At 48.6% G+C, this 20,902-nt stretch overlaps 10 protein-coding genes across 10 annotated transcripts; 5 read left to right on the top strand and 5 right to left on the bottom strand. All coding sequences in view use genetic code 12, as the record gives it.

Annotated features, from left to right (window-relative positions):
* Window positions 1-161: 161 nt before the first annotated feature.
* On the bottom strand, window positions 162-785 carry YPT1 (Rab family GTPase; the record flags this gene model as incomplete). The annotated part of the gene is made up of 1 exon (XM_025480446.1): window positions 162-785. The coding sequence occupies one exon, from the start codon at window positions 783-785 to the stop codon at window positions 162-164; it is 624 nt and encodes a 207-aa protein (XP_025334746.1).
* Window positions 786-1,329: 544 nt separating this feature from the next.
* On the bottom strand, window positions 1,330-2,181 carry CXQ87_001923 (uncharacterized protein; the record flags this gene model as incomplete). The annotated part of the gene is made up of 1 exon (XM_025480445.1): window positions 1,330-2,181. One exon carries the CDS (start codon window positions 2,179-2,181, stop codon window positions 1,330-1,332), a length of 852 nt encoding a protein of 283 aa, XP_025334745.1.
* Window positions 2,182-4,123: 1,942 nt separating this feature from the next.
* ADO1 (adenosine kinase) lies at window positions 4,124-5,169 on the top strand (the record flags this gene model as incomplete). The annotated part of the gene is made up of 2 exons (XM_025480444.1): window positions 4,124-4,675; window positions 4,714-5,169. 2 exons carry the CDS (start codon window positions 4,124-4,126, stop codon window positions 5,167-5,169), a joined length of 1,008 nt encoding a protein of 335 aa, XP_025334744.1.
* A 680-nt stretch (window positions 5,170-5,849) lies between these two features.
* CXQ87_001921 (uncharacterized protein) lies at window positions 5,850-9,159 on the top strand (the record flags this gene model as incomplete). Its single annotated transcript, XM_025480443.1, has 2 exons — window positions 5,850-8,883; window positions 8,990-9,159. 2 exons carry the CDS (start codon window positions 5,850-5,852, stop codon window positions 9,157-9,159), a joined length of 3,204 nt encoding a protein of 1,067 aa, XP_025334743.1.
* A 260-nt stretch (window positions 9,160-9,419) lies between these two features.
* MDL2 (Mdl2p) lies at window positions 9,420-11,825 on the bottom strand (the record flags this gene model as incomplete). The annotated part of the gene is made up of 1 exon (XM_025480442.1): window positions 9,420-11,825. The coding sequence occupies one exon, from the start codon at window positions 11,823-11,825 to the stop codon at window positions 9,420-9,422; it is 2,406 nt and encodes an 801-aa protein (XP_025334742.1).
* A 117-nt stretch (window positions 11,826-11,942) lies between these two features.
* Window positions 11,943-14,012, bottom strand: CXQ87_001919 (dipeptidyl-peptidase III; the record flags this gene model as incomplete). The annotated part of the gene is made up of 1 exon (XM_025480441.1): window positions 11,943-14,012. The coding sequence occupies one exon, from the start codon at window positions 14,010-14,012 to the stop codon at window positions 11,943-11,945; it is 2,070 nt and encodes a 689-aa protein (XP_025334741.1).
* A 1,117-nt stretch (window positions 14,013-15,129) lies between these two features.
* Window positions 15,130-15,585, top strand: CXQ87_001918 (uncharacterized protein; the record flags this gene model as incomplete). The annotated part of the gene is made up of 1 exon (XM_025480440.1): window positions 15,130-15,585. The coding sequence occupies one exon, from the start codon at window positions 15,130-15,132 to the stop codon at window positions 15,583-15,585; it is 456 nt and encodes a 151-aa protein (XP_025334740.1).
* Window positions 15,586-15,635: 50 nt separating this feature from the next.
* On the top strand, window positions 15,636-16,052 carry CXQ87_001917 (uncharacterized protein; the record flags this gene model as incomplete). Its single annotated transcript, XM_025480439.1, has 1 exon — window positions 15,636-16,052. The coding sequence occupies one exon, from the start codon at window positions 15,636-15,638 to the stop codon at window positions 16,050-16,052; it is 417 nt and encodes a 138-aa protein (XP_025334739.1).
* A 708-nt stretch (window positions 16,053-16,760) lies between these two features.
* On the top strand, window positions 16,761-18,254 carry PBP2 (Pbp2p; the record flags this gene model as incomplete). The annotated part of the gene is made up of 1 exon (XM_025480438.1): window positions 16,761-18,254. One exon carries the CDS (start codon window positions 16,761-16,763, stop codon window positions 18,252-18,254), a length of 1,494 nt encoding a protein of 497 aa, XP_025334738.1.
* An 85-nt stretch (window positions 18,255-18,339) lies between these two features.
* Window positions 18,340-20,439, bottom strand: OPT8 (Opt8p; the record flags this gene model as incomplete). The annotated part of the gene is made up of 1 exon (XM_025480437.1): window positions 18,340-20,439. One exon carries the CDS (start codon window positions 20,437-20,439, stop codon window positions 18,340-18,342), a length of 2,100 nt encoding a protein of 699 aa, XP_025334737.1.
* Window positions 20,440-20,902: the final 463 nt, after the last annotated feature.

Genomic DNA, 20,902 nt, shown 5'->3' with positions numbered 1-20,902 from the left:
CCATCCAATGCGGGTCCACATACGTTATTTAGAAGGCCTTTAAAATTATGATACTTAAACTCCGTAGATGCCCTACACTTGATCCTAGATATTAAGCATAAACGCTATTCACGAGGCTCCACAGCCTGGAAACAAAGGTGAGATGTGAGTGTGTAACCTGCTCAACAGCACAGGTTGGACTGGTTGTTGGTCAAGGACTGACCACGCAAGTTGACGTTCAGTTTGTTGTTGTTGGCACCGCCCTGGCCAGCACCGGCATTGCTGGTCATCTGGGCCTTGATCTGCCTGGCCATGGTATAGAAGGCCTGCTCGACGTTCGAAGACGACAACGCCGACGTCTCCAAGAAAGGAATGTCCAACGCCTCGGCAAACTCCTTGGCGGCCGTGTACTCCACCACCTTCTTGTCGCTCATGTCGGCCTTGTTGCCCACCAACAACTTCATGACACCGCCGGTGGCGTAACGGTCAATCTCCTGCAACCACTGCTTGACGTTGTTGAACGATTCCTGGTCGGTGACATCGTACACAATGATGATACCGTGTGCGCCACGGTAGTAGGAAGAGGTGATGGTTCTGAAACGCTCCTGACCCGCGGTATCCCAGATCTGCAACTTGATGGTTTTGCCATCGAGCTCAATCGTTCTGATCTTAAAGTCCACGCCGATGGTGGAGATGTAGTCTTGCGTGTAGGTGTTGTCGGCAAAACGCAACAATAAACATGACTTACCGACACCGGAGTCGCCAATCAATAACAACTTGAACAAGTAGTCGTATTCGTTATTCATGATGTGGGGGTAATCTGTCTTTCTAGTTAGCGGGGTCTATGCGAAAGTGAGGCTGAATGCTGTAGGAAAGCGCTGGTAGCGGTTATGGTCTAGATATGGAAAGGGTCCCCTGAAAACAGATGTGTATTGAAGTTAACGTGGAGGAGAGGATCATAGGAGCGAGGCGGTGCGCGCACGACCAGGCTGTATCAGAGCAGACCATCCTTGTGATTTCAGCGTGGAATGGGGCAAACCAAAAAATATTTATAGAGGTTCGATGATGAGAGGGTTTTGCGGTGGTACTACTAGGAAATGGGTTTTTTTGGGCAAAAGTTGGTGGTGGATGGGTCTGTTTGATTGGGTGCAAATCGAGACACCATCACCAGCTGCAACCAAAGTAGCCCAGCGAGGTCAATTATCACAGTTCATTCATTAGGTGCTCCTTACTTCGAGCACTTTCTCGAGTCACTCCACGAGGAAATCGTGCTTCCTCGTTGGTCGACAAATCGGCACTTCAGCGTCCCGGTTACTTTCTATGAGAACAAGAGATGCCAGATTCTGACCATCACTCGTATTTAGCGGCCTCCTTGACCACTGGCCGCGTCTTGGCGCCCTTGGCCTTCTTCTTCGCAATGGCCACCATCTTCATGAACCAGTACACGTTCAAAACGTCCAAGGAGAAGTTGAGCACGAGAATCGAAATGGGCCAGAAAACAGACGCCATGTGTGCCACGCGGTACATGTCGTAGGCCACGAGCCCGACGGCGTAGAAGCCCCAGAGGATTCTGACCAGGAAGAAGGTGACAAGCAAGAGAACGCCGTTCACGAGAACAACCTTATCGGGGACAGTGCCGGCCGGGAGCCTGGAGGAGAACCAGTTGACGTTGACGAAAGGAGTGCTCAACTCAAAAAGCAAGAAGGCCGGCATCCACGGCATGCAATATGGTTTCACGAGGGCCACGGTGAACACGTACAAGGCAGCAAAAGCATGCAAGAGGAAACCAGCGCCAAAGAGGCGAATGTACAACAAGCATACGATCAAGTCCCAGACGAAGTAGCCAATGGTAATGGCCAGCACAAAACCAGAGTAGGCGTTGTAGCCAAAGATGGACGCATAAGGGTCCGTTGCACGGTTCTGGAAATGCTCATTTCCCCAGGCTGGCACCAAGGTGACCACCAGGATGATGCACTGGACCATTGAGACCACGTGTATGTCAAAGTTGAGCTTTGTCTTGTGGTTCAAGCCAGTGTAAGATTTTCCAACCAACGCGGTGGAAACCCAGGGAGATACAGCCTGAATGGCACAGTAGAATAAAAACAGACCGAGCACTTCATGCCAATGAGCCTGGAGAGGCGTGGAAGGGTTTGTAGGGAACGGTCTAGCCCAAGCTAGTGGGTCTTCATAAAGAACGAACATGGTGTTGAGTGTTGGGACTTCTTTCTGCAGAACGCATGTGGAGGTACCCCTAGCCCAAAGTGTTGATGGAGTTGATTTGCGGGATGGTGGGGGGGAAAAAGTGATCAGGACTGCAGTAATCGACAGATTTAGATTTGGATATAAACGGATCAGAACAAAGCCGATTGGAGGTGGTTGTGGTGGTCTATCATGAAGCTGTCAATGTTTCGCAGCCGTTAACCTTGCATGAACCAGCATGGAAGGTTCGGCAATTGGTAGGATGAGGTTGTATTGGAATTTTAGGGCAATTTGGTTTAAATTGAAGGTGGGGGTTTTTAGAAGAATAGTTGAAATCAGGGGCTACCGATAATGCAGAGGTTTGGTGCTGGGGTTAGAAGCCGGAGATACATGCGAGTTTACGAGGTTGCAGAAGGTAAAAGGTTGGTGCACCCAGGGGCCAATGAAGGGTGAGTGGTTTTGTGAATAAGGCCATTTTTCGAATTACGATGGTTTTTGAAGCTCCTCGGCTCGACGCCATTGTGATTAAAATTTGGTGGGTCCAGTGAGAAGATAGCCGTTGCTCGGCATCAAAACTGGTATGTCCGCTATTTATAGAGGAGGTGAAAAATGGGCTGTTGTGGGGGTTTTTGATTCGGCGGTTTTTTACGACGATCGATCGACTGAACCGCTGTTTTACAGCCGATCTCGATCCATTGTTCGTGGTGTTACCACAATAGGCATCTTCTCAAGTGGTCAGTGAGGCTTCACCTTTCCAATGGGAGGCTCCACCTTTCCAATGGGAGGCTTCAAGGAGGTGTGGGTTTTGACGATTCAATTTCGTTAATTATGATAATGATGAAAAAGGCTGAAAAGGATTGATTTTGGCGGATTTCTTGTGGTGGAGATTCGGTAGTAAGTAGTCATCCTTTAAGTCCGTAAGACATCAAACCAACGGAGGGGTAGATACATCGGTCAAACTAGAAGACTTTTCAAACATGAAGACTTTTCAAACCAAGTTCAAGTTTAAAACCTGTCCGTTTGTTCTTGTACTAAGAACTCTCTTGATGATGGATGAGATACATCTGAGGTAGACCGGTGCTATATCCATAGGCTAGAATATCATACTATCCAAAGCATTCAATGGCTTGCCTAATCGTAGCAGACTCAGCTTTCAATCTTGAAGAAAAATAACGAGGTTGTAAGTCAATCTTCAATCACAGGGCTATTGGTGTAGTCAAGATTCTCAGACTCCAAACCAGTGGTACCTGCTATCGAAGTTCTCCAAGCCAGAAGAGCATGAAAAGAGCGAAAGGTGCAAAAATAAATGGCAAGAGGAACTGCTACTTCTCAATGCCCTAGAGTCATCATTTCCCGTACCTCTCCGTATCGCTTGGTGACCTTCCATACAACGAGGTAACCTCAACAATCATGTAACCTCTACAACTCATTCAACAAACTACCAGATACCACCACCCAATAGCACAAATTTGGGCCACCTTTTGATCAAATACCAAAAAGATTCCCACCCACCCTCCAATTGACCCCTCACAAAACAACTCCATCGTCCACCTTCTCAGTCTCCGGCTCCCTCGTGGGCTCCCTCCTCCAGTACTTCCCAACCACACCCACACAAATCCCAAATCCCCAAATCAAACTCAAATCATGATTGGATAAAAATCCAGAAACGCTCACGCCCGGCCCGGTCACCCCAGTGGTCTCCTGACCGGCGGTATATAGGAAGCTCGTATACTTTGCAGCCACACCTCCCCTCCATAACCGACTCCCCAAAGTCAAGCCAACCCTCACATCCTGAAATCACAGCCTTTGAAAAGCCTTAAAAAACTTATCCTTATCAATTCAAATTCACCCACCCAACATGCCCATCGTGGGACCCTCTATGCGGACCCTCAAACCCATGAGATTTCTCACGCTGCGTTTTTTTCACCCACCAACAACTACTACAATGCTGTACCCTTTGGTTTGTCTCGGTAACCCCCTTTTGGATTTGCAGGTCGACGTCGACGCTGAATATCTTGCTAAATACGACCTTAAGGCTGACGATGCCATTCTCGCCGACGAGAAACACTTGCCCATCTACAACGAGGCCTTGAACAACAAGTCCTTGAAGTTGGTCGCTGGAGGTGCTGCTCAAAACGCCGCCAGAGGCGCCCAGTACATCTTGCCACCCAAGTCTGTGGTCTACTTCGGCTCTGTCGGTAAGGACGTCTACGCCAAGCAGTTGCACGAAGCCAACGAGCAGTACGGCTTGAGAACCGAGTACCAGGTCCAGGAGGACCACGCTACCGGTAAGTGTGCTGCTTTGATCAGTGGTCACCACCGTTCGTTGGTCACCGACTTGGCTGCTGCCAACCACTTCAAGGCTGCTCACTTGCAGAAGCCAGAAAACTGGGCCTTGGTTGAACAGGCCAAGTACTTCTACATTGGAGGCTTCCACTTGACCGTGTCGCCCGAGGCCATTGAGTTGCTTGGTAAGCACGCTGCCGAGAACAACAAGGTGTTTTCCTTGAACTTCTCTGCTCCTTTCATCCCCAGTTCTTCAAGGACCCATTGGACCGTTCTCTTCCTTACGTGGACTACGTGATTGCCAACGAGTCCGAGGCTGCTGCCTACGCCGAGTCTCACGACCTTGCCGACATCAAGGATGACATTGTGGCCATTGCCAAGGCTGTCGCCAAGTTGCCCAAGGCCAACTCCAAGAGACTGAGAGTCGTCACTTTCACCCACGGCACTGAGCCCACCGTTACCGTCACCTACAACGCCGAGGCCGACTCCTTCGACGTCAAGGAGTACCCTGTCAGACCCTTGCAGGAGGGTTCTGTGGTGGACACCAACGGTGCTGGAGATGCCTTTGCTGCTGGATTCTTGGCCTCTTTGGTTGAGGAGAAGTCCTTGGAGGAGTCCGTCAAGGTTGGCCAGTGGGCTGCTTCCTTGTCCATCCAGCAGGTGGGCCCAACTTTCCCATTCCCTAAGCAGACTTACAGCGCTTAAGGGTAGAGGCTGGAGCATTTTAGACTGACCATTCAACATATGGTCCGGATGGCTGTGCCATGTAGATAGCATTAATTCAACATTGTTGCGGGATAACAAAGATGGTGGAGTTGCAGGTTGTGTGGTTCGTCAGAGTCCGTGGCCAATGTGGTAGTAGAGTGTAGATTTCGTGATGTAGATGACAAGATGAGACGCTAAAGTTGGTTGCACTTTTAAGCCATTAGCTTTCGTCGAGAGCCTCAACGTGGAATGCAATGGCTGGGTATATCCTGTCATGTCTTCCATTATCATGGTAGGTAAACCAGTATCTCAATACCCGTGCTTCTCCAGAGTTTTCTTTAAACATTACAAGAGCAGGTATTTCCGAAAATAACACTTCGGGTTATGTTTCAAAAGGATACTGATTGTACTGATCAATCGCCAGGTTGTACTGGACTAATTGCTCTCGTCAATCCGTAAATCTACACCGCAGTTTGCAGCCATAGCCATACAGCATCAAGAGGCCATCACCACCAGGGTCACCCACAAAAAAACAAACAATTTCAAATTCTCTCCAATTCTCTCCAACAAAACAAACGACTATATAAAATCAAAATTGTTGTCCCGCCGTCTTTGGCCCACCCACCGCCTACCTCATCAGCTTGGGCATCGCATCGCGAAAAAGATACCATCAACACTTCATGGTGCTGAAAGACCACTACTACCGCTTGAGCAGCGACTTGCCGGAGGAACGGATCCAGGCGGCAACTGCCCTTTTGGGTGAGCTCCAGGCGGCCAATGCAACCTCAGAATGGGATTACGCCTTGAACAGACTCGTCAAGGGCCTCACCACTCTGAGACAGACGGCCCGTTATGGCTTCTCCATGGCCTTGACAGAGTTGGTTCGGGAACTTATTTTGAAAAAAGACCATGAGCTCTCCATTGTTGGCTTTGTGGAGAAGCTCGTGTCGGTTTCTCAGATTCTGGGTGGCATGAAAGGTGCTGAACTCAGGTCTGTCTTGTTTGGACGACTTTTCGGTTTCCAGGCTTTGCTCAACTCCAGGGTGCTTTTTGACACTAAGGTGAGCAGCCAGGAGATTTTGGATAAGTACGTCAAGAGCTTGGTCGAGTTGGCCGGCACGAAACCCTGGTTGCGGGAAACTGTCATGTTCACCTTGTGCCAGTTCGTGGCTGCATACTTGCTGTCTGACCTTTTTGACAAAAACGGTCTTGTCCACATTTTGCAGTGTGTCGAGGACCACCATCTTACGCTTACCGTGGAGGGTCTTGCCGTGTACTTGACGATTCCTCAGCCTTTGCGTTCTCAGACCGCAGCCAAGGTGGGTTCTGGATGGAAAAACGGCGATCCCCTCAGCAAAGGCAATTTGCCCAATTTGGCTGTCGTTCTCAAGGATGCTGAGCCTGTGGACGCTGAGGAGAAGGGTAAAAACGGACAGAAACAAAAGGGCTCGTGGAACCCTCAGATTCCTTTTGTATGGGACCTTCTAGTGAAGCATTTTGCTCAAGGTGATGATGAAGAAGGGGAAGACGAGGCTTCCAATGGCAAAAAGAGAAAGAAGCACGCCTCGCCGAAGCAGAAAAAGAAGGCAAAGACCGAGGACGAGTCCATCCATCTCAAAGAGTTCTGGAGAGTGGCTATTGACGAGACGCTATTTGCCGAGAAGGCCTCCACGGAAAGAAAGTATTGGGGCCTTGAGATATTTATTCTATTCTTCAAGCAGGTGCCTGCTTCCTTGGTTGAGGCGCTTTTCACTCCCAACCTCATGCGCTGCCTCATGAACCATTCCTCTCAGAATAACAGGGTTCTCAACAAGCTCGCTACGAAGGTGCTCAACACCATCATAGAGGTCACCAAGAGCGACGTGGCCAAGGTTGTGCCTACTCTCAAGTGCATCATCAGCGAGGAGTATGGCGGAAACTGGGCTTTTGACAATGTCACCAAGTCCAAGGTCACCGACTCGCTTGTAGGTGTTTTGAGCTACATCGAAAACATCGACAGCATACCGTCCAGCCGAGCTGAGACCCTTGCTGTTGACATCAAGAACGTTCTCATAGACTTGTTCAACAAGACGCTAGACAAGCAGGTTGAACCCAAGGACGAGGAAAGCAAAAAGAAGTCCCACGACAATGTGCTCAAATGGGTGCTTGATAAGCTCCTTTTGTTGCAGCGCAGCACGAAGAGATTCCAGTTTACCGACAACAGATTCATCGAGAGAAACTTCGAGTTCCTCATTCAGCATGCTTTCTTCCAAGGCAAGGACAAGACCAAGAGCGTCTCTGGTAATGTGAGCCACCTTGCACAGGATAGACTTAATTCGTTCCTTTCTGGAGTAATCAGCCAAAAGAGAAAGGGCCACTCGTGGTCGTTATACTGTGTCAAGTACATTGGCAAGCTTGAAAAAAGCGGCAACTTGGAGCCTCGTCTTGAGCTCACAGAAGAGTTATCGTTGGTCCGTAGCCAGGCTTTGGATCTTCTAGACACCATCAAGAGCCATGTCAAGGATGACTCTGCCAGCGATGCCAACTACTGCTTTGAGCTTCTATTCTCGATGGTGATTCTACAGTTGCTTTCTGGAGAAGCGGAGGCCGTCAACGTCTTGCAGGAATTGCAAATGTGCTACGAGGATTTCCTCACGAAGCAGGAGGAAGGCTTGAAGATCCAAGTTGTGTTGACCGAGATCATCTTGTCTTTCCTTCTGAAGAACTCGCTGTTGATGAAGAAGCTCTCACAGTTCGTGTGGGAGTCGCTTTTGTGTGCTAAGAACCACGAGGGTAAGATTTTGGCGGACGAAGAGTGTCTTGAGCTCCTTTTTGACGTCCTCAAGACCAAGGAAAACGAGGAAGGTCTGCGTGATCTCTTCGAAGGAGAAGACGAGTTTGAGGAGGAGGACGGAGAAGAAAGCGAGGAAGAGAGTGAAGAGGAAGAGGCAAGCGACAGCGAAAGCGATGTGCTTGATCTGACGGCCAAGGTCGAAAAGGAAACCACCATCAAGCTTGCCAAGGCCCTTGGTGTTCCTACGGCCGAATCAGGAGAAGTCAAATTCGACGAGATTGATTCATTTGAGGCTGACTCGGACGTTTCGTCCGATCTGATGGATGACGAGGAGATGATGGCCATGGACGACCAGCTTGCGAGAATCTTCAAAGAGAGAAGAGACCTTCTTTCGGCCAACACCACCAATAACAAAAAGGCCCAGGCTGCACAGGCCAAACAGCTGATCATGCTCTTCAAAAGCCGAGTTCTCGATCTCATCGAAGCATTCTCCAAAGTCCAGCCACATTCTCCCTACAACCTCCACTTGCTCCGTCCGTTGGTGCTTCTTATCAACACCACCAAGGACAAGGAGCTTGGAGTTAAGGCGCACAAGATCTTGAAGACGAGAGTGACAAAAGCCAAGGTTGGCAAAGAGGACCTAGAAGCGCATTTCGACGACGTCGAAGCCTACAAAAAACGATTCCTCAATGAAATTGGCTGGCTTCAGCAGCAGGCTGGTAAGTATTCCTCCAACCAGGCCCATGGCCAGTCCTGCGGACAGTGCAGCATCACTATAGCCAAGAGCTTGGTGGGACTCGACGAGTCGTACTTGAAAAAAATCGTGGAAGTCTACTCGCAAACGTTACTCGAATGGTCGACGGATCCAAAAAACCGAATTCAGCCAGCCTTGTTCACCTTTTTCCTCAACTGGGTGAGCACCGTTAGAGAACGCAAGAGCGGTCCTGCGTAAACGTCATCACCAATGAAAAACCTCACCGCGACCGACCGAAAACCAACTACCACAACCTACTTTCCACCTTATCGTCATGTCTGCCTACAAGCAAGCCGGTATTTCCTTGAACAGAGCCATGGCCATTGCTGCCAAGACTGTTAGAAACTCGTTGAAGAGCGACTTGCGTGTTGCTGCCGAGAGAAGAGGCAACTCCGATGTCAAGGTCTCCAAGTTCGAGAACGGCGTGGCCTCTGAGCCAAAGGCCTTGCACGGAAACAAGTAATGTCAATTATGAGAATATAGGCAATGCCATGAAACAAAGATGAATCAATTGTAGTCAATGGGCGGGTCTGGGCAGATTTCATGATGGACCACCTGTCTCGTCCGAATCGGTGAACCTGTAACAGCTTTCATGAACCCAATGGGTCATTCAAATCAAGATCACATTTCTTTCAAATGGCTTTCATCCGTTAATTCCGTGTATTGACTTTGGGCCTACATCTCATTCGATCCTGATCTATGGAATAAATATCTATGTACAAGCTAAGACGTCTCCTGGCCCGGACGCATCGACGTTTCAGAGGTTATCGTCTTCTTCTCATCCTCGAGCTCCTTGGAGAACTGGCCAATGAGCTGCACACGGATGTCGTAAGGCAAGTCGTCGATCAACGACCGGATGATGTCCACCTCGGACCCTTCCTTCTGTCTCTTTTCGATCATCTCACTTTCGTGGTCCTTTCTATCCTGCTCCTCAACCTCGTCCTCCGTCATGTGGTCTTCGTACTCTTTGAAAGACGACTCGTCCAAGAGCTTGGACAATTCAGAGGAGGGGTTGCTGAAAAGCTCAACAAAGCGACCCTGCTCCACCACCTTGCCGTGCTTTCCAAGAACAATAACGTTCTCCGACTTTGAGATCGTCGAGAGTCTGTGGGCAATGGAGATAATGGTCATCTTACCTTGCGAGGTCAAGTCCTTGAGTGTTTCATTGATGAGACTCTCCAGCTTGGAGTCAAGAGCAGAGGTGGCTTCGTCTAGAATGAGAATTGAGGGCCTCTTGACTAAAGCACGGGCAATAGCAATTCTCTGCTTTTGGCCTCCAGAAAGAGATGCTCCTCTGGACCCAATCATCGTATCATAGCCATCAGGGAAAGCCACAATGAAGTCATGACAGTTCGCTTGCTTGCATACCTCCTCGATATCATCCATCGTTAATTTGCTGATCTGGTTAGGCGTTAAGCCGTAGACAATGTTCTCAAGAATGGTTCCTGAAAGAAGAATAGGCTCTTGCTGTACAATACCGATAACCTCGCGTCTGAGCTCACGTACTTGGAAGTCGTTGATGTTGCGTCCACCAATGAGGATCTCACCGTTGTTGAGGTTGTAAGATCTAAGAAGAAGCGTTGCAACGGTGGACTTTCCGCAGCCCGAAGGTGCAACAAAACAGGTACTGGAAGAAGCAGGCACTGTGAATGAGCAGCCGTCAAAAATAAGGTCGTTAGGTCTTGTTGGGTAGCTGAATACCACGTCCTTGAACTCGATGCTGTTGTTCAAGTGTGGAGGAAGCTTATCACCCTGGATTGCTGGAACGTCGTTGTCGTGGTCAATCAACTCAAAAAGCTTGATACCGGCACCTGAACCCTTCATGAGCTCCATGTACGTCGTGGTGAGACTGTAAAGTGCCAGGTTGAACAACTCTGAGTACATGGTGAAAGCCACAACGTCACCAGTGGTCATCTGACCGTTGATGATCAAGTAAACACCCAACGCAATACATGACAAGTAGCCGGAATGGTAGAGGGAATAGATCGAGACGGCATAGTTCGACTGAGCCAAGGCCTCTCTTCTTGCAACATTGACGACGTTTCTGAGTTGAGTGGAGTACTTTGTCAATTCCTTCTGTTCACCAGTAAAAGCTTGGATAAGTTTCACCGAGTTGAGGGTTTCTTCGCTGACTTTGGTGAGACCTGCGGTAGCATTTTGAAGTCTAGTAGATAACGATCGGATCTTTTCACCATACCACACAGAACCGAAGGTAATGGGAGGCGAGATCAACAACATGACGCCAAATAAAAGCGGATTGATTGTGAACATCATGTACGAACTGATGAACCCGAAAAGCAAGTTCTTCAAGCCGTCCGGGAGATTGCTTGTGATCGACCTGGAAACCACATATGCATCACTGGAAAGTCTGGAAATCAAGTCGCCCGCCTTGTGCTTGTCGTTATCGAAAAACGCAGAATCGTGTCTCAACAAGTGCTTCATCACACGAAGTCGAAGCCTAGCCACAAGCCTCTCACCTAGCACTTTAAGTACCCAAATACGAGCCCAGAAGCATGCTGCACTCACACACATAAATGGAACCATGACTGAAAACACCGTGGAATATTTATAGCCCCAAATGACCAAATCGCCATCGGCGTCCTTATTGCCAGCATTGAAGGCGTCTATAGCAGCTCCCACAAGCTTAACCGAGGTTGTTGGGTATAAAACGGCAAAGAGAATGAAACCCAATGCGTAGAAGAAAAGCTTGAGGTCGGGTCTTCCCAATTTCAAGATTCGGGCTATCGTTTTCATGTTCTTGCGGAAATCGATCTTGTTGTTCTTCATCTGCTCCTTCTCCTCGGCTCTAATCTGTTTCTTGCGAAGCTGTGCTATTTCAAGATGCAGCTTCACCGACGGGCTTGAAGCCAAGCTTTCTAGCAACTCCTGGTTTCTCTCCTTCTGAGAATACCATCTGTTTTGTATGCTTGGGTTCTGGAAACCACGTTCATTGAATATTCTGGTAGGCGCATATGAAGAATGCTGAAAGGGAGTGAGTCTATGGAAACTTCTGTGGATGTTGATCTGATTAGACTGTAGTTTTAATGCTTTGTGAATCTGGCCAGCCAGTATGAGCCCCCTTATCAGAATGGGCTGGGTAAGATACGGCCGCAACCCTAGTTGGAGCATGGGGTTGTAGTGGTCGTTTTTCAGTGCGTGAAGTTCAGCCATACATACTATTCACACCGGAGCCGATGTTGCGAATCCGCAATACTCGTTGTATACTATAGACTGTAGGATGCTGTATTAAATGGCACGGTCAACGAACGACTGGATCATGCCGACCTCCGACTCCTCGTACTCGCGGACCTCGATGCTGCCGTCACTGTTCAAGAACGTGTTGGCCTGGATGAGCTGTTTACGAGGCTGCTTCTTTTTGAGTACGACGTCCCTGTATTTGGCGTAGTCTTCGGTAACACCTGTGATGTCGCTGTAGAAAGCCACACCTTCCTTGACGTTGGCGGAGCACTTGAAAACGTGCAACTTGTGCAAGAAGTCTCCGAGTGCCTCCACGGCTTCCTTGTCCAACTTGGACTCGTCCACCACGATCTCCAAGTCGTCGAACGTCTCCTTGTCGTCGTACTTGAGCGACACGACACCGGCCTTGTGCAAGCTCTTGAAAATACCGAAACGGGCTTGCATGTGAGGCTGTCCCCACTTCTTCGATTCGGGGTCCCAGAACTCGAGACCAATAACACCAGCACGGGCCATCAAGAGCGTAGCGATAAGCTTGACGTCCTTTTGGTCCTGGGCGTCCGTGATGCCGAAAATTGGCAAAACCTCAAGTGGCTTGAACAAGATAAGGTACAAGGCGACCAATTCGGCACGGCACTCTTCGAAAGAGCCAGCTGTGGTGCCGAACAAAGAACCCCACGTCTCGCTGGGCTTGTAGTAGGTGGAAAGCTCGGGATGGGCAGCCTTGTCAAAGTTGAACTGGCCTGGAGAAGTCTCCTGTAACAATTTACCTGTACCGTGGCCCAACAACTCATGCAAGCCCACCTGGACTTCAAAAGAGTCGTCTCTCCACTTGCGGAACTTCTCCTGCAAAGAAGCCGAGACAAAGCTGATCACCTCTTCCTTCTTTGGCTTTTTGGGGTTGGCGCTCAACACATTACCCAAGGAGACGTTCTTGAAACCAACATTCAATCTGACGTCGTCGTAGTTAGGAATGTTGATACCGGCTGGAACACCAGATCCGGAGAAGGTCAACACCTCTAAGGAGGTGAAGTCTGGAGGCACAAAAGTGTCCTTCTCGTAGAAGTGGTCCCAAGGCAAGTATGGAATCAAGGTACCGGCGTTTTCGACCAAAGTGGCAAACTTGGCCGTTCTGTCCTGGTTCACCATGGCCACCAAACCTTCCCACTCACCACGAACACCCGAGGGGTCTCTGTAGGTCTCAATGAAGCCGATGTTGGACTCGACCAGAGGACCCAAGTCCTTGACCCACTGGATCTGCGAGTCCTTGTGGGCCTTCATGGAGCCGGTTTCAAACGATTGAGCGTAGTACTCAATCATCTTCTTCTGTGTGTCGTTGGCGGCGTACTTTCCAGCCGCCCTGATGTTCTTGATGATCTCAGCAAACTCCTTGGAGTGGTCACCGAACTGGATCGTAACGCGAGCACCCAGAGCGAGCTCAATGGCCTCCTTAGGGTAGTAGTCCACGGTGTTGTCGGTCAAAGCACTGGCCACGAGAACCACAAATTCCTTATCGGACTTCTTGGTCACTCTGGTGTTCTCAGGCATGATGGAACGGTCAGCCAAGGCGGCATTGATGGCCTCGATCTCGTCCTTGGTGATGACAGAAGCACTGTTAGGGTAGTAGTTGGACAATTGGCCCTTTTCAGGCCAACCCAACAATGCGGGGTTAGTCGAGTAGATAGCCTCCTTGACGGTCTCGTACAAGTCCACGAGCTCCTGTTTGCCAGCAGCCTTGACGATAGCGGTGAAGTCGGATTCCAGAACCTTAGGAACGAATTTGCTGTCACCGAAGGACTTGAAGTTACCCAAGTTGCCCAAGAACTGGGAAGCGTACTCGAGGTAGTGGGTCACCGATTCGGCTGCAACAGGCTTCAAAACCTCCTGGTACTTCTCGTTGGATTCTGGCAGTCCCAATGCCACGTGCAAGCCCAAGACCAAATCAAAAATGGCCTCACTCTCTGGAGACACAGATCTCAAGACAGCTCTTGAACCCCAGTGGGAAGCTCTGGAAAGATAATGGGCATAGAGTTTAGCCTCATTGGTGGGCAATTGTTCAAAGTGCTTTTTAGCCGAGAGCACGATGATGGGTGCCTCGGAGTCTGCAAGAAGGGTCAGCATGGGAAGAAAAGTGGTAGTTACTTCTCCATAGTGTTGGTCTTTTAACCTGTGCAGGGTAGAGCCACAGAGGCGAGTGGCATGGAAGAATGGCGAAGTTTGTGGAATGGGGTGGGTGGATTTCGGTTAATAGCGGAGATTTCTGGTGATCTTCGGATAGAGTCGTTGGAATTTTATTTTGCAGTTGAGTGGCAAGGTGGTGGTTGAGTTGGTGATTTGGGTGCAAATCGTGGATTATATCTGGTGAGGCTCGCCTAGACCATAAGTTGATGATTCTTGGCCGTCCATTGCCGGATGAATTGAGGCTATTTGATGATGGCATTTGGGAAGATGATTGTCAGTTTGGGTTTTTGTAGGTGGCGTTCGGTTATTGGTTCTCCAAATGTCTGATAGGACGATGGATTGGGCTAGGTTGGATCGATGATGAAGCATTTGAGTGTCAATGACAAAATAAGTTCGCCATCGAGACACTGTCATTCAATTCAATCAATTTCATGCTGGATGTCAAGAAGAAAAGCATCGATAAAATGTGAAAGATTATTGCTGGTGCCGTTCGGTCCACAGGGTTCAGGTTAACCCATGGTGCTTCTGGTGTATAGGCTTAGTGGTCGCTAGTCAAATTTTCATTCAGGAGAATGTTGAAGATGGGAAAAAGGTCTATCGTTAATTGCTGCTCGTGTTATAGACTTTTCGTATTTATGTGGAGATTGTCGTGTTTCTCTTTTTGGTCCATGTAGTAAATGGCTGCGAAAAAATGAAGACGTAGTCTAGCCATCGAGGCCTTTGACAATGATAGTAGGAAACGAAAAAGAGAATGTTACAAAAAAATAGCAAATTTCTTCAGGGCCCAATCCATACCTTTATAATGCGGGGATGGATAATTCAGAAACATCGGCAAGTACTCTGAGTTTCGATAAAGCCACCCTTCCATTCGACTACATCGCAAGTACCACCCTAAATCACAAGTGAAAGAACATGAATTTCACTACTCATTATCTAGGGGCGACTATCCCAATTCGATCCAGCACAATACCCTAAAAGTGTACATCCTTACACTACGATCACCTACTTCTGTTGATATACCTGCGCACAGTCTCAGCACAACAACAACTACTATCTAATGGCCCGTAAAGAAGCCCCAGCGGCACCTGCCGAGCCGGCAACCCAGCTAGACAAGAAAAATACAGCTGAAGGAAATCTGGAAAACGAAGAAGAGGACTATGTCGAGGAAGAGGACGAGGACTATGACCCAGAAAAGAAACAACAGGACGAAGACCAGGAAAGTGATAACTCAGACAACGAACACGAACCAGACTACTCGGCTATCAACACAGGCGTCAGTCAAGTAAGAACGCGAACACAAAGATACGAGGAGGAGCTTGGCGGTGGTAAGAAGCGAAGAATAGACCCCAGTGGTCTACTACAAGACGAGCTGAGGGTAGACGTGAATGCTATCTTTGAATCTTTGAAGAGTGGCAAAGACGAAACTGATTGGACTACGCTTATAGACAAGGATGCTGTTGTGGAGGAGAAGAAACCCGAAGAGCCCACAGACCCCACGAAACTAGAATGGTGAGAATTGAGACCTCCTACACTTTTGCAGGCAAGTTGGTCACGGAGCTGAAAATGGTGCAGGCAGATTCTGCTGAGGCCAAAGCGTATCTTAATTCTGCAAGTGGTATAACGATAGGAGGCGAAGGTGAAGGTCAGAAGAAGCTGTTTGTCACTGTTGTGCGTACGATAAAGGGAACAGACGAGCAAGTGCCACTCATGATCAAGCTCAAGAGACCATCGCTTATTGACAAGTTCCTCAAAGGAGATAAGAAGAACAAGCTCACGACGCTTGAAAAGTCTCGTCTTGACTGGGCCAGTTATGTTGACGAGGAGAAGATCCAGGACGATTTGGCTCTTCACAATAAGGCCGGTTACCTTGACAAGCAGGAATTTTTGGGTCGTATGGATGCCAAGAGAGATGTCCAATACCAGCGTGCCAAAGAGCTCGAGCGCCAGCGCCAGTGGCAGCTTCAGCAGAAGGGAAAGTAAGAGGGAATTCAGGAAATTGGGTAGAATCTATGCTACAGCTTTGCAGGAGTTTTATGTTCCCGCTTTTGCCTCTGAGCGGAGTCATCCGCCACCGATTGGGAAGGCTTAGAAGGTATATCTGCCATACTATCCTAAAGGTTCGAAGAAGTCTCTGGTGTTCTTGAAACCAGTTATCAATTCACTTGATAATTTACACTCGAAACTAGAAAACGGTTGTTTTACCTGCCAATTGCCCATCCCCATCGTCAACTCCAATGCGCATAGACGAGGATCCATCACGATGTGTCGCCACCATAGTCCTACTCAATCAATCTGCGAAATGGCCAAATTCAGGAACTCACGAAGTCAAGATTCGCTAACTCCGTGACTTGGACAGACAAAACAAACTTTGCCGCTCAATTGAGCCCCTTGGACCTTCGCGTCATGTTGCAGCCATCTGAAACTCTTGTCGAACCACAGCCATTGCCACCGATCTGCACAACAAAATCGGACGGCAATTCTAACAGGAATGTAATTAGTGGAAGCTCAATTAATATCTGTATCAAAATCAACCAATTACAACTCGTAATTATTTCTTTATTCGGACGGAATGGGGTGTCGGGGTGTTACCGACTGCATGCGAAGAATGATACAAAAAAAAAAAAGCGAGTACAAACTTGTACCCCCATCAACTTCTTCCTCTTGTCCTCCGAAATAAGTTATCTCTGAATGTCAAACATCCTCAAAAGAAAAAACGAAGAGGTCGAACCGCTGTCCGCGGAAGGTGACCAAATCAACAAAAGAGTCGCTCTTGATAGCGAGCAGTTGGAGGAGTCCGAAAAAAAAGAAGAACAGTCCCAAACGGCGCCTACTCTCAGTGACAATGTTTCCTCTGACAAAGACACTTCTACTTCCTCTGAAGACGTGACCAGTAAAAAAGAGGTGCCTCCTTCTGCCGCTGCCTGGACCGATAACACGCTAATTTCCTCTGAGCCTGCGGAATACGACCTGGCCAGTTCGGCACTGAAACCTGTCTACCGGGAGAAAGAAGATGCTACCACCGTTTCTCTTCGCATGTATTGTCCTGTCAAGGAAGCCGGTGTTATTGTGGGCAAAAAGGGCGAGACAATTACTCATCTTCGAGAGAAGGCTAACGTGAGAATCAATGTCAGCGAAAACTTAAAGAACGTCCCGGAAAGAATTGTCTCTGTCAAGGGCTCGGCTGAGAATGTGGCCAGAGCGTTTGGTCTTATCACTAGGGTCATCTTAGAGGAGCCCGAGGACGAGCCTGCCTCTATCATGAGTAAACAGTATAACTTGAGACTCTTAATCCCACACCCGTTGGTGGGATACGTCATTGGCAAATCTGGAAGCAAATTCAGAGAAATTGAGGAGAACTCGGCCGCCAAGCTCAAGGCTGCTGAACAGCCCTTGCCTTACTCTACCGACCGTGTCCTTGCGGTCAACGGTGTGGGTGATGCTATCCACATCGCCGTCTACTATATCTCTCAGGTGCTTTTGGAACATAAGGATGTCCTCAAAAAGCACAAAATTGTGCTTTACAACCCTGCAAACTATCGCCACCAGATGCCCACAGCAAACCCTCTCCAAAACATGGCTATAGCACCTCAACAACCCCCTCAGATGCCTTTCATGGGTGCTCCTCAAAACATGTCGCCATTGCAAGGATTGACAGGCATTCCTGGTGTCACTGATCCAAAGGCCGCCTACCAACAGACGGCCAAACCTTACAACTTCCAGATGATGTTCCAACCCTCTGTTAGACCTGAATTCAGCTCTCCCCAGCCTCAACCACACATGTCTCAACCACAAATGGCTGCTCCTCCTATGAATATTCCCCCTCAGAACTCTTTCACCGATGAACACGGCAACACCATTGTTGGCGACGTGATTACCCAAATGCCAACTCAAATCAGTCAAACTCCTGAGAAATACAACGAGGATGTCTACGTTGCCAACTCCAACATCGGTTCTGTTATCGGCAAAGGAGGCAACAACATTAAGCAGATCAGAGAGACCAGTGGCTGTACCTACGTTAAAATTGAGCCCGACCAGAACCAGACTTTACTTCTAGGTGGCGGCAAGGGTGTAACTAACGTGAGAAAGTTAACCTTGACGGGCTCATACAACGCCATTCAAACGGCTATTTTCCTTATAAATCAGCGCATTAGTGCTGACAAGGAGAGAAACGGTGTTCAGTAAATGAAACCTGAACGAGTGCATCGGAACAACCATACATTATCTCTGTCTATAAATCACCCTTCTACCCTTGTTTGTACAATATCACCTAAAGATGGGGCACTCTCAAGCTTGTCAACAACATTGTAAACCCACTGAGTAAACCCTCTCCAAGAACAAGTCCACTGCTGAAAATGACCATCTTCACCTTCTCGTCCTTACGTTTACCAGCACGCTGCATCCAGACATAAGCGATAAGTCCACCAAGGAACCTAGCCAATGTGAAGTTTGGGGTGTTGTAAATCCCGATTCCAACCGCCACTCCATTTGGCAAGTACACCAAATATTTGTGGTATTTGTGACTGGAGGGAACGATATTCTTCACAGCGGAAATGATACCGAAAACGACGGCAAAAAGCACACAAAATTCGAAGGCATGAGGCGGAAGACCCTCTCCTGTGACAAGCCTGGAACAATCGATCCAGACCACCGCAGTAGGTATTCTGAACATCTGGCTAGGAATTTCATAGACTGAGTTGTACACCTTGTACATGATGGAGCTCACAAACACCGAGTAGATCGTGCCAATCAACTGGGCGGTGAATTGAGCTTTTGGTGAAGCACCAAGTAAATGTCCTGTTTTGAGATCTTGCATTAAATCACCAGCCTGTTGAGCGCCAGCTTCAGCTATACCTCCTGCGATGAGATTGATGAGAATGCGTGCTGGATGGTTATGAGGAATGATTGTGGCGAAGATAAGCTGTGATAGTTTTCCGATTCCACTGACAGGATTGAGGTCAGTTTCTCCCAAGGCACGAACGCCGAGAATGGAGAAAAAGAGAGCCAATACAATGGCAATGAACGTGGCGTAATGAGGAACGAGAGAGCCAAAAACGAAATTGATAGCCCACATGCATATTATGGAGGAAACGATAACACCAACGACTGTTACCTTGTTGCTAATTAAATGCTCAGGCAGAAGATCGGTGAAGGAGCTTTGCTCTGAAACAGCATCGCTCTCAGCTTCCAAAGAACTGTAGTTTGTGGAAGAGCCGCCTAGCAAACGTTGGTGTACTTCTGAGGAAGAACGAACAATCAAGCTAGACACTCCAGAATGCAACGATTTGTATGTCACCACGGCAAATGATACCAACGAGTCGGCAATCATGACACTCAAACTCAACCAAAGAATCCAGCCTTGTCCGCCTGTTACCCAATCATCAATTGGCCCCGGAGCCCAACCAAGATATTTAGACATTGGTGCAAGGACTCCCCAGCCTAAAATTGCTCCGAATAACATGTATGAAACTGACGGGAGTCCCATGATGATGCCTTGACCAATGTAAGCAGGAGAAGGCTGGAAGTTCCATTGGTACACATTTGAAAGTTTGTGACCAAAGATCGGGAGCATCTTGAGCACAGGGACAAAGTAGGATGCTAGAGTGTAGAATGCCGAGACAATGAATGTGATGACGAGAAATCTGATGTTTGTGTTGTATGTTTCCTCTGTCAGAGCGAGCTTGATGCCATTGGAGTCGGAAGGTCTGATGACACCTCCGTGGGGGTACTCTATTGAAGAGTCAGAGTCTGTAGCGTCTGTTTCCTCTGGCTCCTTCTTTTCGCTGTATAACTCAGTACCATGCAAAACCAGAATAAGCGTTGCCGTGGCACTGCCTGAAGGAAATGGGAGCTTTTCCTTGATGATGACTTGCTTCCGGAGTGGTACAGCAAAGAAGACGCCAAAAAGCGCCAACCCTAGCGACCAGACCATCAACTGGGAAAGCGAAAGAACTATTTTTGAACCTGTTCCGCTCTCCTCTTCAGTAAGGAATTTCTCTATGGCTGGCACTATACCAACCAAACCATAAGCCAAAGGACCAGTGCCGACTGCAACAGCCACACTTTGGATATAAACATTTTCCACATCCGTAAACCGCTTGGCCATTGGCGAGCACCTGAATATCGTAAATCCAAGTAATGCCGACGGGAGCGACATCATAGAAACCCAGCCTGTTTGGAGCCCAAACTGAAAGTTTGATATGAGCACCACCGTTCCGATAAGCAAACCCACAAGGGTGGACTTCAAGGTCACCTGAGGAAGATCCACCTTCTCATTCCAATGGAGTCTTTGTTGTAAGCCTGCGTTGCCATCTTCCTCGGCTTCCTGGACCAGGTCAGGCAGCAGGCTTTTGATGGTGGGGCTGTCCATGGACCAGCAATTGAGATACTAAGAGACCTGTGGATGTGGTGCTATGATGGCCTGAAGGATAGAGTTTCGAAGGGGAATCAAAAGGTGAATATCCTGTAAAGAAGCTGTGGAGGGTAGAAAAGCAAGTTCCCACCTCCTGCTGCAGGGTGCTTATTAATGGCACTGACTCTTTTTTCAGTGGTGTCGCATCGGCTCTCCGATTGCGAAATCTATATCATCGAATGCGCGGTGGCTCGGGTTTAGCACCCTAATCCGGCAATGCTTATCGAGCCGCCGAGGAGAGAAAAAACTTCCTTCGGCTCCAAGCACAGAAAACCTGAATCTTATAGTAGGATCATCATCGTGCTCGGCTCCGAGACCGCCATTGGTCTGAATCTCCGGAAGGATCAGTTCCGCTCCAACAATTCTCCGCTTTGTGGCTCACAACGCCGACAACCCCATACGCGCAGCCAAAACTCTAAGG

The sequence above is a fragment of the Candidozyma duobushaemuli genome, assembly GCF_002926085.2.
Source record: "Candidozyma duobushaemuli strain B09383 chromosome Unknown B_B09383, whole genome shotgun sequence".
In the NCBI taxonomy this organism is placed as follows: domain Eukaryota; kingdom Fungi; phylum Ascomycota; class Pichiomycetes; order Serinales; family Metschnikowiaceae; genus Candidozyma; species Candidozyma duobushaemuli.
Note: the sequence above shows the minus strand (reverse complement) of the source record. Positions and strands in the feature narration are given on the sequence as shown.